At 51.7% G+C, this 18,540-nt stretch overlaps 1 protein-coding gene across 1 annotated transcript in view; it reads left to right on the top strand.

The window, feature by feature from the left end:
* Positions 1–18,540, top strand: part of LOC102057076 (ankyrin repeat and fibronectin type-III domain-containing protein 1-like) — a 209,029-nt gene that overhangs the window by 21,707 nt on the left and 168,782 nt on the right. The window contains exon 2 of the mRNA XM_027810164.2: positions 18,286–18,479. Within this exon, the coding sequence (XP_027665965.2) occupies positions 18,286–18,479 (194 nt within the window). The remainder of the gene's footprint in view (positions 1–18,285; positions 18,480–18,540) is intronic.

Below are 18,540 nucleotides of genomic sequence, written 5' to 3'. Positions count from 1 at the left end.
TTGTGCTGCTGCACTGTCTCCATGTTAGAGGAACGAGATTATTGTGCCGCAATTGCCCTTCCCTCCTGCTGCTCCTTGTGCTGCTGCATGCAAAGTCCTCCACTGCACGGGCAGCAAGAAGTGGCTTTGCAAGTGGACTTGAACGTGCGTGTGTCTGCGGGGCTGATGGAGCCTCTTGGCACGCAGCCGCTGTAGGGGGGTTGTGTCTTGGTTGTGCTCGGGGACAAGGTGCAGTGGTGAGGGGGCTCCTCTGGGCAGACAGACATGTCGTTCATTATCAGCTTGTTTGGGGTATGGATTGATAAGGGGAACGTGCTGTGGAGGGGTGGCATTGGGCTGGCTGGAAATCCCTTGGGAGCATGCCGCTGGTGCTGTGCTCAGGGTCATGGTGGGAGGCAGCAAGCCCAGCCCCAGCTTTAGGGTGCGCATGTCCTTGTTTTGCATGTAAACACAGTTATTGCAATTAGGAAAACTGCTTTGTGCCTGGGTGGCTTATCCCTCCTTGGATGTTACAAGCAGCTTGTAGGACATGGCTAGTACTTGATGATGCTCTGGGCTTTTTTTCCCCCTCTGTGTGGGCTCACAGTAGGGCAGAGGGTTACCAGCTTGAGCAATGTGTCCCCAGATTCTCTGGCTGACCTGCACATGGTGCCTCTCCACTTGAGGGGCAGTGTGGGTCTATGTGGGGACACGTGGGAGGAGGGGAAAAATAGCACCAAGATACCCACTCACCACCTTCTCTGCTTGTTGAGCATCTTGTACTCTGTAAGGGTTATTAAAGCATCTGCAGATTAAAAAGAAGTTGGAGGTCTGTTGCTTGGGCCCCTCCTGCTGCTCTCTGCGATGCTGCTGAGATGGTAAGGCGTGATGTGCTGGTGCTGTCTCCCCTCTTCGCTCGGCGGCTAAAGGAGATGGTCGCCCTTTTGCCGCTCACTCAAAGCACGCTGCGGTTTCTCCGGAAACGCAGAGACATTCGTGGCTGAGCTGGGAGCTTTGTTCTGCTCTTTTTTGGCACTGTGGAGAGAAACCCTGGTTTCTGCCCTCAGGTTTTTGCTGTGCTGGTGCAGAGCTGGGTGTGAGGAAGGTCGATTCCTCAGGTGCTGCGGAGTGTGACATGTCCCTGGGGTTTGCTGGTGTGCAGCCGAGCGCCACATGAGAGCGAGCGTGTGCCACGTCTCGGGCATGAGGGAGATTAGGAGATGCTCCTGGAGCTCCGCACCCTATCGATCTCCTGCGCACAGGGTGCTACAGTCCTGGATCTTGTGTTTTGGGATGAGCCGGGGGGTTTCCCATGTAATGGGAGATGTCACGGTGCCTTCCTAGCTCTGGGGTATTAGTCGCAACAGTGGTGTTGCTGGTGTAAAGCTCATGTACCAAATTTTCTGGGGGGATGCTGGGTATGGATGTATTTTGAGTGCTTCCCTTGTGCAAGAGAGTGGCTCACTGTACGTTGGTCGTGGCTGCTGCCTGTCAAAGCTCAGCTCTGTGTGGGGCTGGTGGATGTGCTTCCCCCAAGAAGAAGCTTCTCCAAGTGCCCAGGTGGTCCAGTGTGGCCAAGCTCGAGATGCAGGGAGCTGTGCTTTCCCTGCTCCTTAGCGTATTTTGCCCCCCGTGCCATGCAGGTGCTCCAGGGCAGCTCCTCTGGACTGGCTCTGAGCATGTAGAGAGTGTTCCTGGTGCCTGGTGCCCCCAGCTCCCCCAGCGCCAGGGCTTGAGTGCACCTGCAGATACTGAGCCTGTTCCTTTGATTGCATGCAGTTGATTATGGAAGTAAAAATAAGTGTTGATTGAAGTATGGGATGCTTTTGAAATCAGTGTCACTTTTAACCCAAGCTACTTGAGATGTTGCCTGTTTTCCCCCCCGCCCCCCCCCCGCCTCCGCCCCATGCCTGTACATTGAGAAGCCCCAGCTGACACCCCTAGCCTCAAGCTGAGCTGGCTGCTGGCATCCTGAAAGCCGAACGCTTCACGGCTGGGATCCAAAAGCAAACAGAAGGCAGCTGTTGCCATGTCTGACCCTGTCCTTACTCTAGAGAGTGTTTTTTCTAGCTCTGTTAAGCAACTTTGTGGTTTTATTTCATTTCTTCATGCTAATGTGGGCAAATTAAACAAGGAAATATGATGTTCAGACCACACATTTCCATGTGCACAGAGGTACTGGAGGTGCTGCATCCCAGGCTCAGCAGCTTGATGTCTAACAGACCCCACTACCTTCTCATGGCTCAGGGCAGCCAGGCTCCCACTGCTCTTGCCAAAGCCATGCAACCCCCAGGGATGACAGCAAATGAATGGAGGCAGGTCCTCAGTAAAGAGGATGCGCTAACTGGAGTTATTAATATCTAAATATAGTAGTCCCACGCATTCTCATAGGACCTAACAGGTTAGCAGGGGTGTAGTTATGGTCTTAAGTAATATGCCTGCATTTTTAAGCTACACCTCCAGATAAAGCGATGCATACGAGGTGGGTTGAGTAAGCCTGCTGGATTTGAGAATTCGTGGGCTCAAACTTCTATGCAGAAGCATTGTCTCTTGGCAATAGCATTGTCTCTCCCCATGTTCAAGTGCTGCTGGGCAAAGGTGCTGCTTACAGGAGCTCTTGGGCCTCTGGCGCACGCCGTGCCCTCCTGCTCTGCTGTGACTTATGGCACAGAGCTGTGTTGTGATTTACACCTTCGCTGTTACGTCAGCTGGAGGCTTCTTCAACCTGGGACTTGCCAGCTGTGCTCAGCAGGAGGATGGATGTTCTGCAGAGCTGTGGTGTAGTTGCCTCGTTATTAAATCAATTGGACAGTCAGATCTCCAGGGGCTGAGAGGCTCCAGGTGTAACAGGCTGGGGATCAGTGTCCCCAGCATGCAGCTTGTACTCCTGTAGTGATTTCATGTAAACATACCAGCCAGAGCTGATCTTGGGAAAGTCTGTAAGTGATTTATTTGCAGTAACTTTTTTCAATCTAGGTGAAGCATTGATGGATGAACCAAGTGCTGAACTTGACTGGCTTTGGAGCTGTACCGCTTTGTGCAGGATGAAACCCTGGATCATCACAGGGGTTGATTTCTCTGCAGCTCAGAGGCTGCAGTGCTGGGTGCAGGTGCCTGTAGGAAGATGACAGGAGGGGCTGGGGGTGCTTGCTGGGGTGTGTGGGGTTAGTTCTTTGTATTATCTTGCGGTGCCAGCCTCAAGGTGCTTGTGCCCAGCTCTCTGCATGTTGGTAGGCAGGGCAGAGAGGATCCGCTTCTGGCACGGTGGAGTAATGAAAGGAAAAGGCAGGTTATACAAAATAGCTCATCTATTTCGTGAGCTATTTTTAAACTGAAAGGTCTGGATAACTAATTCTGGGTTCCTGCAGCTTTTCAAAGCGGATCAGAAAATTGAGGAAGGCTATTGTCTTGTAACTGGGCTGAGAAACTGGTCTTGCTCAGCTGTGAGTGTGCCAGGGGAGGCTGCAGGGTGAGCTGGAGCTCTGGGGAGCAGGCTGGCACCTTCCTGGGCTCAGCAGCAGTTGGCCCGGCAGCCCAGTGGTTCTGGGAGAGTGGGGATTTGCCGTCATCTGACAGAGTTAATGGGTTTTGGAGAAATTCTCAAGGAGGCTTGGTGGTGGTCTCTGCCTGAATGCAATGCTGGCAGCATTAGCTGACCTGCAGCAGTAACAAATGATGCATCATTAAAAATCCCAGATACTGACTTTTGGGGTGGCTTTTGGGGAGGCGTTTTGTCCTCTAGGCAGGAACTTGGAGGCTGATTGATTTAGTGGCTTTCTCTCTTGTCCCAGTACTGTTTTGTGAGATCTGCTCACCTGGCTTCAGGAGGCTGATGCACATTCCCTCTTTGATAGCTGCCACCTCTCTGCTCCTCCATGGTCCCCGGACCCCCATACAGTCCTCGCAGAGGGGTTTTGATGTGCATATCTGGAGGTCTCTGCCTAGTTATGGAAAAGGAGATCTTCCCTCCGTTGTCAGGATGGGGGAAGAGGAAGGAGGGATTTGTGCTTGGTTTTGGATCTTGCATCCTGCTGGGGGAGCCCTTTGGCCCTAGAGGCAGCAGAACTGAAGACCCCTAAAAATTTGGAGGGTGGAGAGCCTACATCTTCAGTGGGCTGCAGGAGCGGAGTTTTTCCCTGGCTTTGAGGGAGGCAGTGGCTCACCTGTGGTGAAGCCCAAGGAAGTTAAGCTTGGGAAACGGGGAGAGAGGTGGCTGGTGTTTGCACCAGGGAGCAGGCAGGCAGGGTGTTAGCTTTAGAGGTTCAGTGCCTTTTTTCTCAATACCCAAATTGGTGTTGGAAGCTGGTGTTAATTGACAATGAATTAAATTATATAAGAATTACATTACATAAAAAATTCAAGTTGCCTGGTGTGTTTCACCCATGTCATTAGATAATCTCCAGCTGAGGGAATGATGTTCCAGGAGTTGCTCCACCTTTGCACTTGCAGGGAGAGCAGAGGTGGGTCTGGGTGTCCCTGCTGCTGTCAATCGGAGCCTACCCTGAGCCTTGGGAGAAGCTGGACCAAGGACCTGCTCTTTGCAACAGGGAGCTGTTACCTCCCCTCCTTTGTGGGTATTTTCCACGCTGATACCCTGATCCGTGTTCCTTGCTGTGTAGCTTGATGGGCTTTGAGATGGGTGAGTGGGGAGGGGTAGTGGGCGATGTTTTCCTGGCAGGATTGTGCTTAGTTGTTTTAGGGTGTTTAAAAATATCTCTTCAGCTCTAGCAGCACGTCTGTGTTTAGGCATGCTGGTCATGATGGGGAAGAGGAGGAACTGGCAAATTTGGGGGCTAGAAAACTGCACTGAAGGAGCAAATCCTGTGTTAAGCTACACACAGCGTGAGACATCTAAAAATGGTAGCAGGTCTTTCACCTCTGTGATACAGCTCAGCCTTGCAAAAGTCCCCGTCGCTGGAGTGGGACTGCCCTGTGCGTTGTCCTGGTACTGTTGGCAGTGGCACAGAGTTGCCTGATATCGCATCAGATGCGGTGCTGGAGACTCAGCCCCCTCATTCCAAGTCCGAGTCCGGGGGTTTGTAGTTGTTGCTGGCTGTTTTAAGCACCTGTAGGAGTTGAGAGCCAGTAGGATGGAGCCAGTCAGGGTGTGCAGAGTGGTGGGGCAGTGCCCAGAGCTCCAGGGAGCCTCTGTCCATCTGCCAGCCTCACTGCGTGCTTGGGGGTGTCTGGGGTACCCACCTGCAGCATTTAGTCTTTTGAATGTGCATGGACCATTTTTCCTAACTACTGTGTCCTGCAGCTTGAGCTGGGTGAGAAGCTTTTAATGTGTGGTAAAACTTGTCCCCAGAGGGGCACCGAGGATCTCTCTACCTTGGCTGGTAGTTAAAGTGGCTCTTCCCACTTTGTTTTTGACATGTTTTGAACAAAACCATTCTGTTTCCAAATGGATGCATCAATATGGAAAAATATCTGCATTTTAAAAACCAAGGAACTTGGAAGTGTTTTGGGTTGAGACATTTCCACCTGCAATTAGTCAGTAAGGCAATTGTGGCTCTTGTATTTCAAACTTACCAGCACTGACACCTTCCTTGCCTGCTGAGAGGCCGGCAGAAAAATGTGTGCGGGTGCACGGATTTGCATTTTTGCTGCATCAGATCACTGTAACCTATTGAAAACAAAACACATTTAAAATTTGATGTCCATCGCTGCTGCGTGGAAGTGCTCTGTGCTGATGCCTAACCAGGCTGAGCTGGAAATAGCCCTAAATCCAGTGTTAGTGACTCAGACCATGACTTGCTTTGCAGAGGTGCTGAGCACCTGTTAAACCTGTGAAGTGTAGCAGGCAGCAACACTCAGCATCTTAACAACTCGACCAGTATTGTTTGTGTGGCCGTGCAAGAATGTGAGAAAGAGCTTTGCGAGGTGGAGCTCAAGACTTCAGCCTTTTTCGGATATGGAGAGATGCTGGGTCGAGGAGCTCAGTGGTGGGTCTCGGGTTGCTCTCGGATGGCACAGCTGGGTGGATGGCTGTCCCCAAGTGCCGCTGGTGTGCTTTTAGGTGAGGCTTGTTTGAAATTGTGAGTGCTGCTGCTGTGCTCTCCCACCTGGTTTGACAGCGTGGCGCTGTGTGGTTGTGGCTCCTGGGGTCACCGGTGCCTCTCAGCTCTTGCATTTCACAGCTGCCTCCTTTGCCCTCTGCGCTGGTGGTTCGTGGTGAGGTGAAGGACTGAGTCTGCCTCCCCTCTCCTCTGCGTCAGCTTTTCCCCAGGCTGTGTGAGCGCTGCATCCCCAGTGTCTCACAAAGATGACAAGCTGTCAGACATAAACGGTTCTGTTTTGTGAGCAGAGTGGCAGTGCCACGGGAGGAAATGACATTTAGCTTTTGTTGCTTGATTGAGCTGCCTGGGCTTTGCATATTAAACCTAAAGAGGCTTTTTAGCTTTGCTCTCTCTGGTTGTTTGCATCACTGTGGCTGTTATCTATCAGGAAGGGGCTTGGGAAGCAGCACTGTGAAGAAATCTCTCCCCCCATCAAGCCTGTCCTTGCAAGGGGCCTCTCCACTAGAACGTGACACATCCTCGTTCTCCATGGAGGTTTCTGTGCCCTGGGGAACACCAGGGTGCATTTCCAGTTCCAGTACCCAGTAGTTTGGCCACCGCTGCTGGTTTCAAAGCGGGCTGCTAGCTCCATCCTCTCCCACACTGTCGTGGTACTGGCCACCAGCACGTCTGCAGGGGGAAGGGATGTGGATGGAGCCAGGCATGCCTTGCTACTCTGGTCCTCCCTGCCTCTTGATGCTCCTCAAAAATCTGCTCTCGTGGCTGTAGGCAGAGATGTGTTTAATATCTCTCCTGTGTAAGAGCATGCATGTGTGGGCCTGGGAGCTGGCTGGGAAAATCAAACGTTCTGGATTTGACAGGCTGGAAAAGCACGTCTGAGCTCTGTCTTATCTCTTTGGGTTTTGGGGCCATGTGTTACCTAAAGACAAGTGATGTGGTTTACACCCGGTGTTCTTCCTTTATGCCTAGTTGCTGGCCTCCTTTAAAAGCTGATCTTTGGGACTGGAGGCGAGGTTGGGAGTTGACTATTTTTTGCACAAGCTGAAGCTAATCTTTGCCTGGATTAGACAGAAAAAAAATGGGTCGTCATCCTTTCCTTTTGGAATGGTTGTTGGATGTGGGGTAGCAGGAGGAAGGGGAAGTTATACTGGTATTAAGGGGAATTACATATGTAGCATGACTGCAGAAAACTTCTTCAGCAGAAAGCCTTGGCCTGTGAGTCACAGTTGCTAGAAAGACTGTTTAATTCCTAATTCACCCACTGTTTTGGCACTGAGTCACAGCTGGGTGGGTGCGCAGGTAGGAAACAGAAGCACCAGCAGTACACACTGGGACTTGTGCATGGAGAAGAAGGAAGTGATTTCAGACAGAGGATGTGTATTTTAACAGCTTCTAATAAAAGTGGTGGCTGGCACGGGAAAAATTTCTGAATGGAGGTTGTCCCTGTTTGCCCTTCTCTCTCTGCTCCTGCCGGCACAGGGCAGCCTTTGGGGTGCGTGAGGATGCCAAGCAGCCCAGCTCCGGGCTTGTGTGGCATGGGGGGCTTGTCTTACTCTGCCCCTGGAGTTACTGCTGCTCTCTGGCTGGGAGTGGGTTTAGAGGGGGGCCCTGCCAGGCACAGGGGAGCTATGGGATGTTGGCTGCCCTGCTATCAAGATACCTAGCTGCATCGGCATCCTTGCCTTTGGAGGTGAAGGGAAGGGGCTTTGTGCCCTTGCATGCCTCAAGGAGATGCTGAGCTGAGTGGTACACAGGGAGCCTTGGAGGAGTGTGGTGGAGCCCGTGGGGGACGTGGGCAGAGCTCTGGGGGGAAGAAAGGAGATGCCATTGTGATTTGGAGAGGTCTCAGCACAGACTGTTATCTATCCATTGCCCCACTGCCACACTCAACTCCCTGGTGCAGGAGGCTGAGCAGGGGATGGAGGACCACACTCGGCATCCCTGGATGCTGAAATACCTCCTAAAAGGGACCAGCCCTGAACTGTCCCCTATGCGAGAGTGGGAAATAGGAGGCAGAGCAGCAGTGTGCCCAGCTTGGCACCCTTCTGTGGGGAAATTTGAGTGGGTTATCTCCTTCAAGTCCCTTGCTGGGGGAACAGCCATCCCAGTGGAGAGGGCTGTTCTTGAGAGAGCATCCAACCGATGCTTTCCTGCAGGAGGTGGGCTGACATGGCGCTCCTGAAGAGTTGGAGAGGAAGGGGAGCGGTGATGGCTGGACAAAGGGTGCTTTTTCCGGACCCAGGAAGAAACATTTCAAACAGAAAAGAAAAAAACAAACTTTTGTTTAGAATATTTCAGATGGGAAGACCAGAATACTTTCTTTAATAATTAAAAAGTTACTGCTTTTTCCCTTTCAAAATTCTGTGTTTTCTCCTGTAGGAATAGTTGGCAATTATACAGATTTATGCAAAATATTTTTAGTTTGCATTTTTTGATGGGAAAGAATATGTGCAGGAATAAGCAGCTCCTTCTGGTTAGCTGGCTATGGCAGCTGCTGTAGCGTGGGGGGAGCAGAGCAGAGCCCTGACCCTCACCCCACACTGAGGCAGCCGCTGGGTGCGGGCACTGCTGCCTGGAGCACCCATCTGCTTCCATGGACATTTGGTACTTGAAGCCACTAGGGCTGGTGTTTGTGCCCGCTGGCTGCTTCAGGCCCGTTGGTGCCAGCCCTGTGCACAGGATTCAGGTGACTGCTTTTGTTACCTCTTTTGGTTTTTTAAATTTTTTTTCTTCTTTTCTTGGATGTACATCCATGTTTATGGAAAAACTGGAAAGCTTCAGTACATTTTCCTGTTGCTTTAAAGAATAAATAGCTAAAAGGTAGATTATGGGACGACTCTGTTCTGGTGCATGTTACAGAAGTCTCCAGGTGTGCACCCACAGCAGGCATCCCCAGGGTTGCAAAGGGCTATCACTTGCAGCAGAAACTCAGAGGTTATTTATTCCTACCACCTTGATGACTTGCTGAAGGCATAAGAATGAGCATCACGTTTATAATCGGGAGGTACAGAGGCCATTTTTGTCTGGGGAAGGTTTGCTGCTGAGAAAGTTCCACATCCATCGTTGCCTGGGCTGGACTGCTTGGGATTTCATCCTCCTATGGTGTCCAGTGCAGGTGGCTGCAGCCTGCTCCTGCGCCACCCACCCAGCAGCCAGTAGGAGAATATTGTCGGGAAACATATGGAGAAAATACATAGCGTAAAAGCAATTCACACTAACGGTGCTATTAACCCCTTGTAGTGCTGTTTGATGCGGTACAGGTAGTGGTGGAGCTGTCCAAGCTTATAATAAAAGTAAGTTTTTCGACCAAATTAAATAATTATTTTTTCCAGGTGTTAGTAGTCTGACAGTCCGGCTTTGCAGTTGTCAGCCTGAGGTGCTGGAAAACTTGGTCATGCTGCAGAAATGATAGGATTTAAAACAAACCAAGCAGCTCTGACTGATGTCTCAATGCCTGTATGCTTTAGGTGATGAGCATGCAGAGTTCGTGCCTGGAGAGTCTCCCCCATGTTTGTCAGGAGCAGCAGTGTCCTTTCCAAGATGATCTCAGCGTCTTTTTGTCTCCTCCGTCGTGTGACTCGGATTTTGAAGCAACAGGGGAGACCAGCCCTGTGTCATGAGACTGGGAACAAGATCAGGAGTTTGACAATGCAGCCAGTGGGCATGCTTGGGGGGGCTGTGATGGGTTGGGGGGGCTGCAGTGAATGTGCACTGTGGCTCCAGTCCTGCCTGGGTGATTTTGTGCTGGTGCAGGGCTGGTGAGAGAAGGGTGTGTGTGCTGGAGTTGGCTGCGGTACTGGGTGCCACACTGGACCCCCCTTTGCACCCTCCCTGAAAGGTGTTTGCAAATATAAAGCATACAATTATGTATTTATCTTGCAAGTTAACCAATCTTTTAAAATTTGAGCCATTGTTGTCCATGTTACTTGTGCTTCATTAGCTTTTGTCTCTGAAATTTTTTGAGGGCAAACAGGAGATGTGTAATCACTGCAAAAGAAAAGCCAGGAGCCAGGGCACAACCTCTATGGTTCAGTGTCTTGTGAACCTGGAAAGGGGGAGGTTTTTGCTCTGCCCCAGCCTTTGGCAGGTTGCCTACTGCCTTTCCATCAGAGCTTCCCCCACCTTTAAACATCAGTATACAGTTAATAATGGCGTGGCATTGCAAGCTTTGTCATCCAAAGCAAGGAACTGCATTAGTGTGGGCATTGCTCTTCTCTGAGCCAGCTTCTCTCCCCTGACTTAATGCCTGTTGTGCAGCAGCTGCATCCCAAACATGCTTCCCTGTCCCTCACCTGCCTTGGCGCTGCCCCTGTTTCTGAGTCATTGGAGTGTCCCTGGGGACACAATTCCAGTGTGCAAATTCTTTAGGTGAGCTTCCTAATTAATCTAAAATACCCTGCTTAATAAGGTGGGGAGGCAGCCTTAGCGCTCTCCTCTGCAGAGTGGTCCATGAGCCTTTTGCGTTGGCTGCGGAGCATCCCAGGTGCCTTCAGCCATCCTCTCCACTTCGGGAGTGCCTGGGTGGCAAAGCCTGGCTATGAGCATGGGGACCCTGGGGCGTTTGCAGCACTGGGTTCCTGAGGATGCAGGTCACGCTCTAGAGCTGCTGGGAGGAAGGATGCTCGTCAGCTGTGCCGGCGTGCGGGGATTCATGTGTTCACCTTCATCTGCCCTTTTCCCCCATTTATCAGAGAGAACTCCGTGAGCAGGATAAATGTTCACACTCCATAAGTGCTTCTGCTTCTTTCCCTGGCCCTGGGGAATTTCTGTCTTTGGATTTTGTTTTTGTCAAGGAGGTGCAACTCCAGCAGGTCTAGGCACAGAGCCCTCCCAAAAGGCTGGTGTGTGGGTCAGCTTAGCAGGTGGGCAGGAGAGTGCGTGGGGCGTCTTCTCCCCTGTGGGATGTGGAGGGGGTGATCTTGTGGCATCATAGGGACAGAGCATGTCTGTGCATTGGCATCTGGTCAGGGCCGCGTGGCAGCCGGCAAGGCGCGGGGTGAGCCTGAGCTGGGGAGAGCCCTGCGGGGGCCTGGGGACAGTTCACCACTGGCTGGGGATTTGATTTGCTGCCTGCAATAGAGCCAGAAAAAAAAGTTCTTTTAACAAAGAAACCAACATACTTTGAATAAATGAATAGTAGTGTCTGGCCCCAAAGTATTTCCTTTTCCCTTTTTAACAATTACATTTAAGTAAACGTTGAAGTGGAAGCGTTGCCATAAAACACAGCCACGATGCTTGGGTTCAGAAGTGCTGGTGTGAAATGTGGTTTTTTACCTTGTTTCCCTGAAGCAGCGTGTGAGGCGGGGTGGCCGGGGGTGGCTTTGCCTGTTGCCCAGCTTGGACTGATGGGATGGTGTCAGGGTGTGGCGGGGTGAGAGGCAGGAGGTGTTTAGCATGGAGTGACTGCCTGGTGTTGTGACGCCAGGGAGCATGCAGGGCTCAGTGGGCAACTGCTGCCACCAAAAGGACTTTTGGTCTTTTTCTGGGATATTTGGTGACTGGTCCCTAGCTCAGCAGGGTGGGTGCTGGGAGCAGGGTCTTGGGGCCATGGCTGGACTCCTAGCGGGCAATGGGTGCTGGATGCTTCTCCAGGCAGCTCTGAAATGTTTTGCTGAGATCCTCCCTGTGTTTCCTGGCACGTGGGGTATGCACCCTTCTCTCCTGCACCTCCTGACAGCCCCTGAAGCCTGTCTTACCCATCCTAATTGAAACACAGTTTTGCAGGAGCAGAAGCAATTTTTCCCCTGATGCTGGGCGATGGTTTGTTCAGTGCTTGGGCAATGGCCCCTGCTGGAGAGATGCACTTCAAGCCTGAGAGGTGGCAGGAGAGGACACTTTTGCAAACCAGCTGGTGGAAATCATGGTATTTACCAGCTCACAGCTGAGCTTGGGAAGGTATTTTTGTAGCTTCACAATTTTTTTTTCCTTGCAAGCTGAATGCTGTTTTGGTTTTTGTTTTGCTTTGAAACTGTTTCACAGCCAGATAAAAGATGCTCTGTTTTCAGCTATCATCCTCTGCTGTTCAGCCCCTGTTACCTTTCTAACAGTATGAAGACAGTTTTGTGGAGGCTTGGCTTGAATTGAGAAGAGAGATGTCGCATGGCTGAACTCCCCCTGCATGGGGGACACCAGCTGTGCTTACAGCAGAAGGGGTGCTGCTGCCTCCCCTGCGCTCCCAAAAAGCAAGAGAGGTTGTGTGGTCCCCAGTGCAGGACTAGGACTGTCAGAACTTCTCGTGCCCCAGGGGCATTCTTGGGACCAGGGGAGGACATGGCAGAAGCACCTTACAGGTGATGGAGAGGAACTGCCCGGCAGGTGTGCAGGGTGAGGAGGGGGCTGCACACAGGGCTTGGCTGTCCTGTGCAGCGATGCTCAGGCTTCTCTTAAAATGGTTGCCTCTGTTGATGATGTTGACTGCTCCTCTCCTGCTGAAAATGCGGTTCTGTGCGACAGGGGTCCTGCTGCAAGGAAGTGGCAGATTGTCACTGCTCACTGCCCGTGAGATGAGAACTGGTGTGGGACTGTGGCTTCTCGGTTGGCTGCTGGTAGTTAACTCAGGTGTGTATACTGGGCAGTGAGAAAAGAATTTCTGTTGGGGTGTTTTTTGAGTGCAAAGGGAAGATCTCAGTGATTTTCTCTGGCTTTACAATTCACAGGGTCACTGGATAAGTACCAGTGACTCACGGGTTTGCTCACAGTTGATAAGGTTTCCAGAGCAAGCTGTGGTGGTTTTGAACATGTGCAGGTGCCCTGTGAAGGCTACGCTCTTTCTAAATCCTTGGGGTCTGGTTATCAAGGCCACCCTTGTATTTTATCCAGTTGTATCACTTGCTCTCAGACTTCTTCTCTAGGCTTTCCTAATGCTTTGTGATCCCCTTACACTTCACTCCCTGCTCTCCACGGGGCTCTGCTGCTGCTTTGGACCACAGTGACTTGCATCCCAGAGGGTGCTGCCACTGTTGCCTTGTGCTTCTGTCCAGAAATTACTTCTAAGGCACTACTGCTTCACCTCTCCTGCTGCTTCCTTTTGCTGCGAAGCCCCTCTGCAGAAACCAGCTGCAGATAGGTGTTGTCTTGTCTCCTGCTGCGGTCTGGGTGGGGATGGAGAGCATCGCACAAATCACTGCTCATCTCCTCCCCGTGGCACGCAGCCTCCCTGTAGCAGAGCTTGCACCCAGTGAATGACGTGCACTCCTGGGGTGCTGGAGGCACAGCCGTGCCTTGCTCTGGGAGCTGGGCTAGCCATGGCCTGCATCCTGGGCTGGTGGGGCATCCACAATCCAGTTCTACTCCTGGTTGCTCCCTGCAGGAGCAGACTCTGCTTCTCCCCTCTGCATGGACAGAAAGTGGGGTGAGGCACCATGGGGTCCCCACCCCCCTGTGCTGGTCACCTTACACCCAGCTGGGTCTCTGCAAGCTGTTTCAGGGAATGGATGCAGGTGTTGTATTTTTTTCCATCTTGCAGCCACTGCCTGTGGTAAGAGGCTGTGTGGTTCAGGCTGTGGAGGAGGTGAGGATGATGCAGGGACCGGAGCGTTCCCTTATGAGGGAAGGCTGGGAGAGCTGGGCATGTTTAACCTGGAAGAAGAAAAGACTGAGAAGGAATCTTATAAATATGTACAAATACCTTAAGGACGAGTGTCAGGAGGATGGGGCCAGGCTCTTTTCAGTGGTGCCCAGTGACAGGGCAAGGGGCAATGGGCACAACTGCAGCACAAGAAGTTCCATCTGAGTATGAAGAAAAACATCTTTACTGTGAGGGTGGCAGAGCCTGGAAGAGGCTGCCCAGAGAGGCTGTGGGGTCTCTTTCTCTGGAGATGAGCAAAACCCACCTGGGTGTGACTGTGCAACCTGCTCTAGGAGGAGACCCTGCTTTAGCAGGGGGTTGGACTAGATGACCTGCAGAGGGCCCTTCCCAACCCAACCATGGTGTGGTGGAGGTGCAACACCGCCTTTGCCCTCCTCCCCAAGCAGAGGCACATCTGCCCTTGCCCCAGTCCAAGAGAGGGCTGTGGTGGGCAAATTCTTCTCCTGGCTCCTAGCATCTCTTGTTTTCCTGAATCCAGCTGAAAGCTTTGCTGAGTTTTTAAGGTCAGGTTGCTAAGTTACACCTCCTTGGAGGAGCAGGCTGAGTAGAGTGTTACAGGCAGGAGCAGCCACCAACAGGGAAGATCTGGGAGCAGTGTCCCTTTGCAATTACTGGGCTCTCCTGGCCCTTGTCCCTGCCATGCTCTGTCAGTCCTGGGTGAATCTCAGTACCTCATGTAGCTGTTCTTTCCCAAACTTTTAGCTTTATAAACTTCTTTTGGTCAGCAGATCTAGCAAACTAATTGACTGAGGGTGTAGAGGAGCTACCCACAATTACTGGTGAAGTGCTGTGGGAACCTGCAGGAGGAAGAGCAACATTTGGCTCCTCCATCTTGTGTTTTTGAATCCTTATTTGCCTTTTGGGGCTGTGAGCTCTTTGGGGCATGCACTGTACCCCTTGGAGCTTGGAAATGGCCTTGCATGTCAGAACACATGGCTGTCACCAGGTCACAGCTCTGGAGCAGGCAAGCGAGGTCTGGCGCCGCTGGTGTCCTGCTCCTCTGCCCCTCTTGCTGTTTAACCTTGCTCCCGGCTGAACCTCCTTCTCTCCTTCCCATTTTCTGCAAGCAGCCTGGCTCTGGGAAGACTCAGGGGAGCTGGATTAGCACAGTGTGTGCTTGGGTTTGTCTGAGAGCTGCTGGGACTGAGCACTGTGGCAGGGTGAGGGCTTCCCTCTTCCCAGGACTGGAATGTCTTGGGAGGGTCACTGTCCTCAGGCATTTCCAGGAGATGTGCTGGAGGTGTAAATGGGTGAGGTTTACTGGGCTTCTTTTTGGGTTGTGTCAGTAGAGGGTTTAGGGTTATTTTTTCCCTCCTGCTTGCTATCTCTGTTGCGTTGCTGGATTTTTGTGCTATGGCTGGCATGGTGACTCCTCCATCCTTCCCCTGGGTAAGCTGGGGACTCTGTCCTGTCTAGGTTGGGCTGGGAAGTGGCCTCTGGAGAGCAGCTTCTCCCGCATTGAAATAAGCATGGAGGGCAGGCTGGGTGTGTGTGTACAGGAGGGATGCAGGATCTGGCTTTCCCTGGTTTAACTTGCATTAACCTTTTCTTTATTCCTCCCTTTATCTCTGCTCAGCCCTTCCCCTCTCTTTCCCTGGGGTGATGAAGAGGCCATCTGGTAAAGACATCACCATGGGGAAGGTGCTGGACATGGCACATCTTTTGAGATGTGTTCCACCTCTGTTTCTTTGGGCCCCCCCTTTTTTTTTTTTTGTCTGTCACAGTGGCTTTTTTGTTAGCCTGTTTGATTTCAATAAAAGCCTGGAGAAGAAGCATCCATGTCCTCCGTGTGTCATGGCCTGTGGCTTGGGGGGTGGGATGCTAGAGCAGTCATCTGGGCTTGTGGGCTTGCACCCTGCCTGGCACAACCAGCTTGTGGCCTGTGGCTGTCCCCAGGGCTGGTGGCAGGGGACCTGGCCCTGGTGACTGTTCTCATGTTTTTTCCATCTGGCCGTGGACTGGGAGTGATGGAGCTGTCACTGGGCTCCTGCCTAAGCACTCACATGCAGCCAGAAGGATTTTTCCACCCTTGTCAAGACTTCATTATGTGCTCTCCTTTCTACCAAAACGCTGAACAGCAGCTAAATACAGGCTGTAACAGCATCGATTGTGGCTTTTCTAATTGAGCTTTACACTCCATCAGGGATCTTTACTAATGGGATGTGGTATCCTTGATAACACCTAGCTGCGGAGCCTGCCTGGGAAGCATATGTAGACTTCCCAGTGGTACTAGGTCCCAGCTGCCAGTTGCAGCTGAGGCCTCTGGAGTTGCTCATGGGATGGTGGATCTGCAGAGCCAGAGTGTGCCTGGCAATTTGAGTTCAGATTTCAGATCTAAACAGGTTTCTGACTGCTTTGCTCTTTCTGATATAAATCATTGTCTGCAGCTATGCAACTTAAAAATTGCTCCTCTAAGGGTGTGAATTCTTCTCTTTTTACCCCCGTGTGATTTGTGTGAGTGGCACTGTAGGCACAAAGGGATGTTGATGCTTAAAATGCTAATGCCATTCTGCAGGTGATGGAGCTATACACAGGTGCATTTAAAAGAACTGAATATTACATGCAAGAAAAAAAAAGAACGTTTTGAACTCCAGCAGAGACCAGGACTCAATTATGCAGCACAGTGATGTGTTAAGTTACATCCTTGTTGTCTTGTGCCAGTGAGATGTGTTACAATGAGAGGTACATACGTTTTACTGAAATAGAAACAACTCCGGGTGCTAATTCTGGCTTTGTATATCCTGGTGTATCTTGTTTTCATGTCGACGCAAGTGAAGCGTGGGGCCATGCGCCTGGTGCTGCTATGGCAGTGCCTCTGCAGGGCTGGGGCACTGCTGTCCCTCTTGAGTGCTCAGGAGCAGCTCTGTGGAGCAGAGCAGCATCACCTGGGAATAAAAAGCAAATGTGATTACCACAGGAAGTAATACATTTCTGAACCGTAACATCAAAATGCACTCCCTGACCTTGCTCCTACAGACACATCTGTCATCATCTGGGTAGGAGGCCCCAGCAGTGAGTGTGGTGGCCACCCGCCTCCCGGCACCTGTGGCTCCTGTCCTCTGCCTGAGCGCTGCCTGCCCATCGCTCCATGCCTGATGCACAGGCATTGCCATCCCACAGGAGATGGCTTTGTGGCACCGCAGCTCTGCCACGGTCCCCATGTTGCTGCTCGCCCGTGGACTACATTGAACGTCGACACCAGTTGGGAGCTGCTGTCACATCTGTAAAGGGAGAGAAAAGTGCTCATAATAAACGTAGCAGTGACAGGCAGCTGCCAAGGGTCAGGAGCTTTTCAATGATAGGCTTTCCCTGCATGACCCTGAGGACCGGCTTAGTGGAAAGAAGATACAATTTAGTGCTGTGATAGAGAGGGAGGCAGAGCACTTGCCCTGCTGCCTGCACTGGGAGCTCAGCTCTGCGTGGCGCTCTGGAGAGGGTGGAAGGTGCCAGGTCTGAGCTGGAGGGGGAGAAAGCAAAGGGTGTGGAAACAACCATGGAGAACGGAAGCTCATTTTGTGAGAGGAGACAGAAAGAACTTGCTTTAATCAGCCTAGGAAAACATGGGCCAAAAGGGGCTGTGAGTGCGGTATGATGGAAATTAATCTTGGGAGCAAACACCAGAGAGGGGGAATAATAATTTAATCTAAAGGTTAATATTGGCACAAGAACAAATGAGCATAAACCAGCTAAGAATTACATTTTGGATGGAAATCTGAAGGCTTCATACAATGCAGCGTGAGGTTTAGCAACAGCCTTGTGTGAGGATGGACTCTTGGTCAAGCCCCTTGGGGGTGTGCTGGTGACCTCGGTCAGGCTCAGGTGTGGGCTCTGGAACAGCGGGGCCAGGGGAACAGCCTTGAGGTGGTCCCAGTCTGTAGTCCTTGGCACAGGGTGATCCCCCTGCATCCTTCACACCACAGTGCTGCTAGGCATCCTTTCTTTTTTATCCCATTTCTGGGATTTTTGCAGCATGATCTAGGCTAGTGTCATCCCTGAGGATGGCATCTGAGGAGCATCCCTTAAGGGAGGTGGTGGGGTGAAACAGGAGAAAGGGGACCTGCTCCCATGTCCCACTGTGAGGCTCTGCATGCTCTGGGGTTTTGGAGGAGGCAGCAGCTTGTGGTCATGCTGTGAACACATTGACATGTGTCTTGGTTCCCCCTGCAACTTTTGAGCCTCATCATCAAACTCAGTTGAGCTTTGACCTCGTGGAGATCTTGACCTTGTGTTTCTATATGTTTCACGACACCTTTGTGACTGCTACAGTGCCTGCTGTGTGAGTCTGTCTTGCTGTAGTCTGGACCTTCCCTATAGCACATGTCCCTGGACCTCTGAGTAACCTGATTTCCGCCACCAAGAGCATTCTGGTGTCTCGGACAGTGCTAAGTAGGGCAATTTGTATCGCTTCAGTCTTGAACCCACTGGTTTGTTTATTTGCTTAATTCTGTTTGTCTGAGTTTTGAGGTGGGGTGGGTCCTAGAATGCTTAGTGTGCTTTTTTTGCTGGTTATGGCTTGCAGCTCAAGATGGGAGAAGGCTCTACTGAAATAGCAGCAGCTTTGCAAATGAAGGGTGCAGTGTGGCGTTGGGAAGGACCGTGTGCTCTCAGGCTGGTGGCAGCATGTAACGTGTGTTACAGAAGGGTTCTGGCTTGAAGGAGCTACTGAAAGGGGTATGCCCTGTGTTTTGTCCCCCCAAGGTCTCTGGACAGAAAGCTGCAGCGACCGCTCCTGGGGAAGTCCCGAACGCTGCCCAGCATCCCGCAGTCCCCAGTCCTGAGCAGGCTTCCCCTCCTCGACTCCACGGCGTACAGGGAGGAGATGCCGGAGCAGAAGCCCTACAAGAAGCACTCAGCCTCTGACCACCAGAAAGGCTGCACGGTCCCTTCCACTGGTGAGTGTTGCCGTGCTGTGGTGAGCTTCCACCCCTTTCTGCCAGGCGCCTGCAAAATCCT

This window comes from Falco cherrug, chromosome 4 (assembly GCF_023634085.1).
Source record: "Falco cherrug isolate bFalChe1 chromosome 4, bFalChe1.pri, whole genome shotgun sequence".
Classification (NCBI taxonomy): Eukaryota; Metazoa; Chordata; class Aves; order Falconiformes; family Falconidae; genus Falco; species Falco cherrug.
This window is presented reverse-complemented; position numbering and strand designations above follow the sequence as displayed.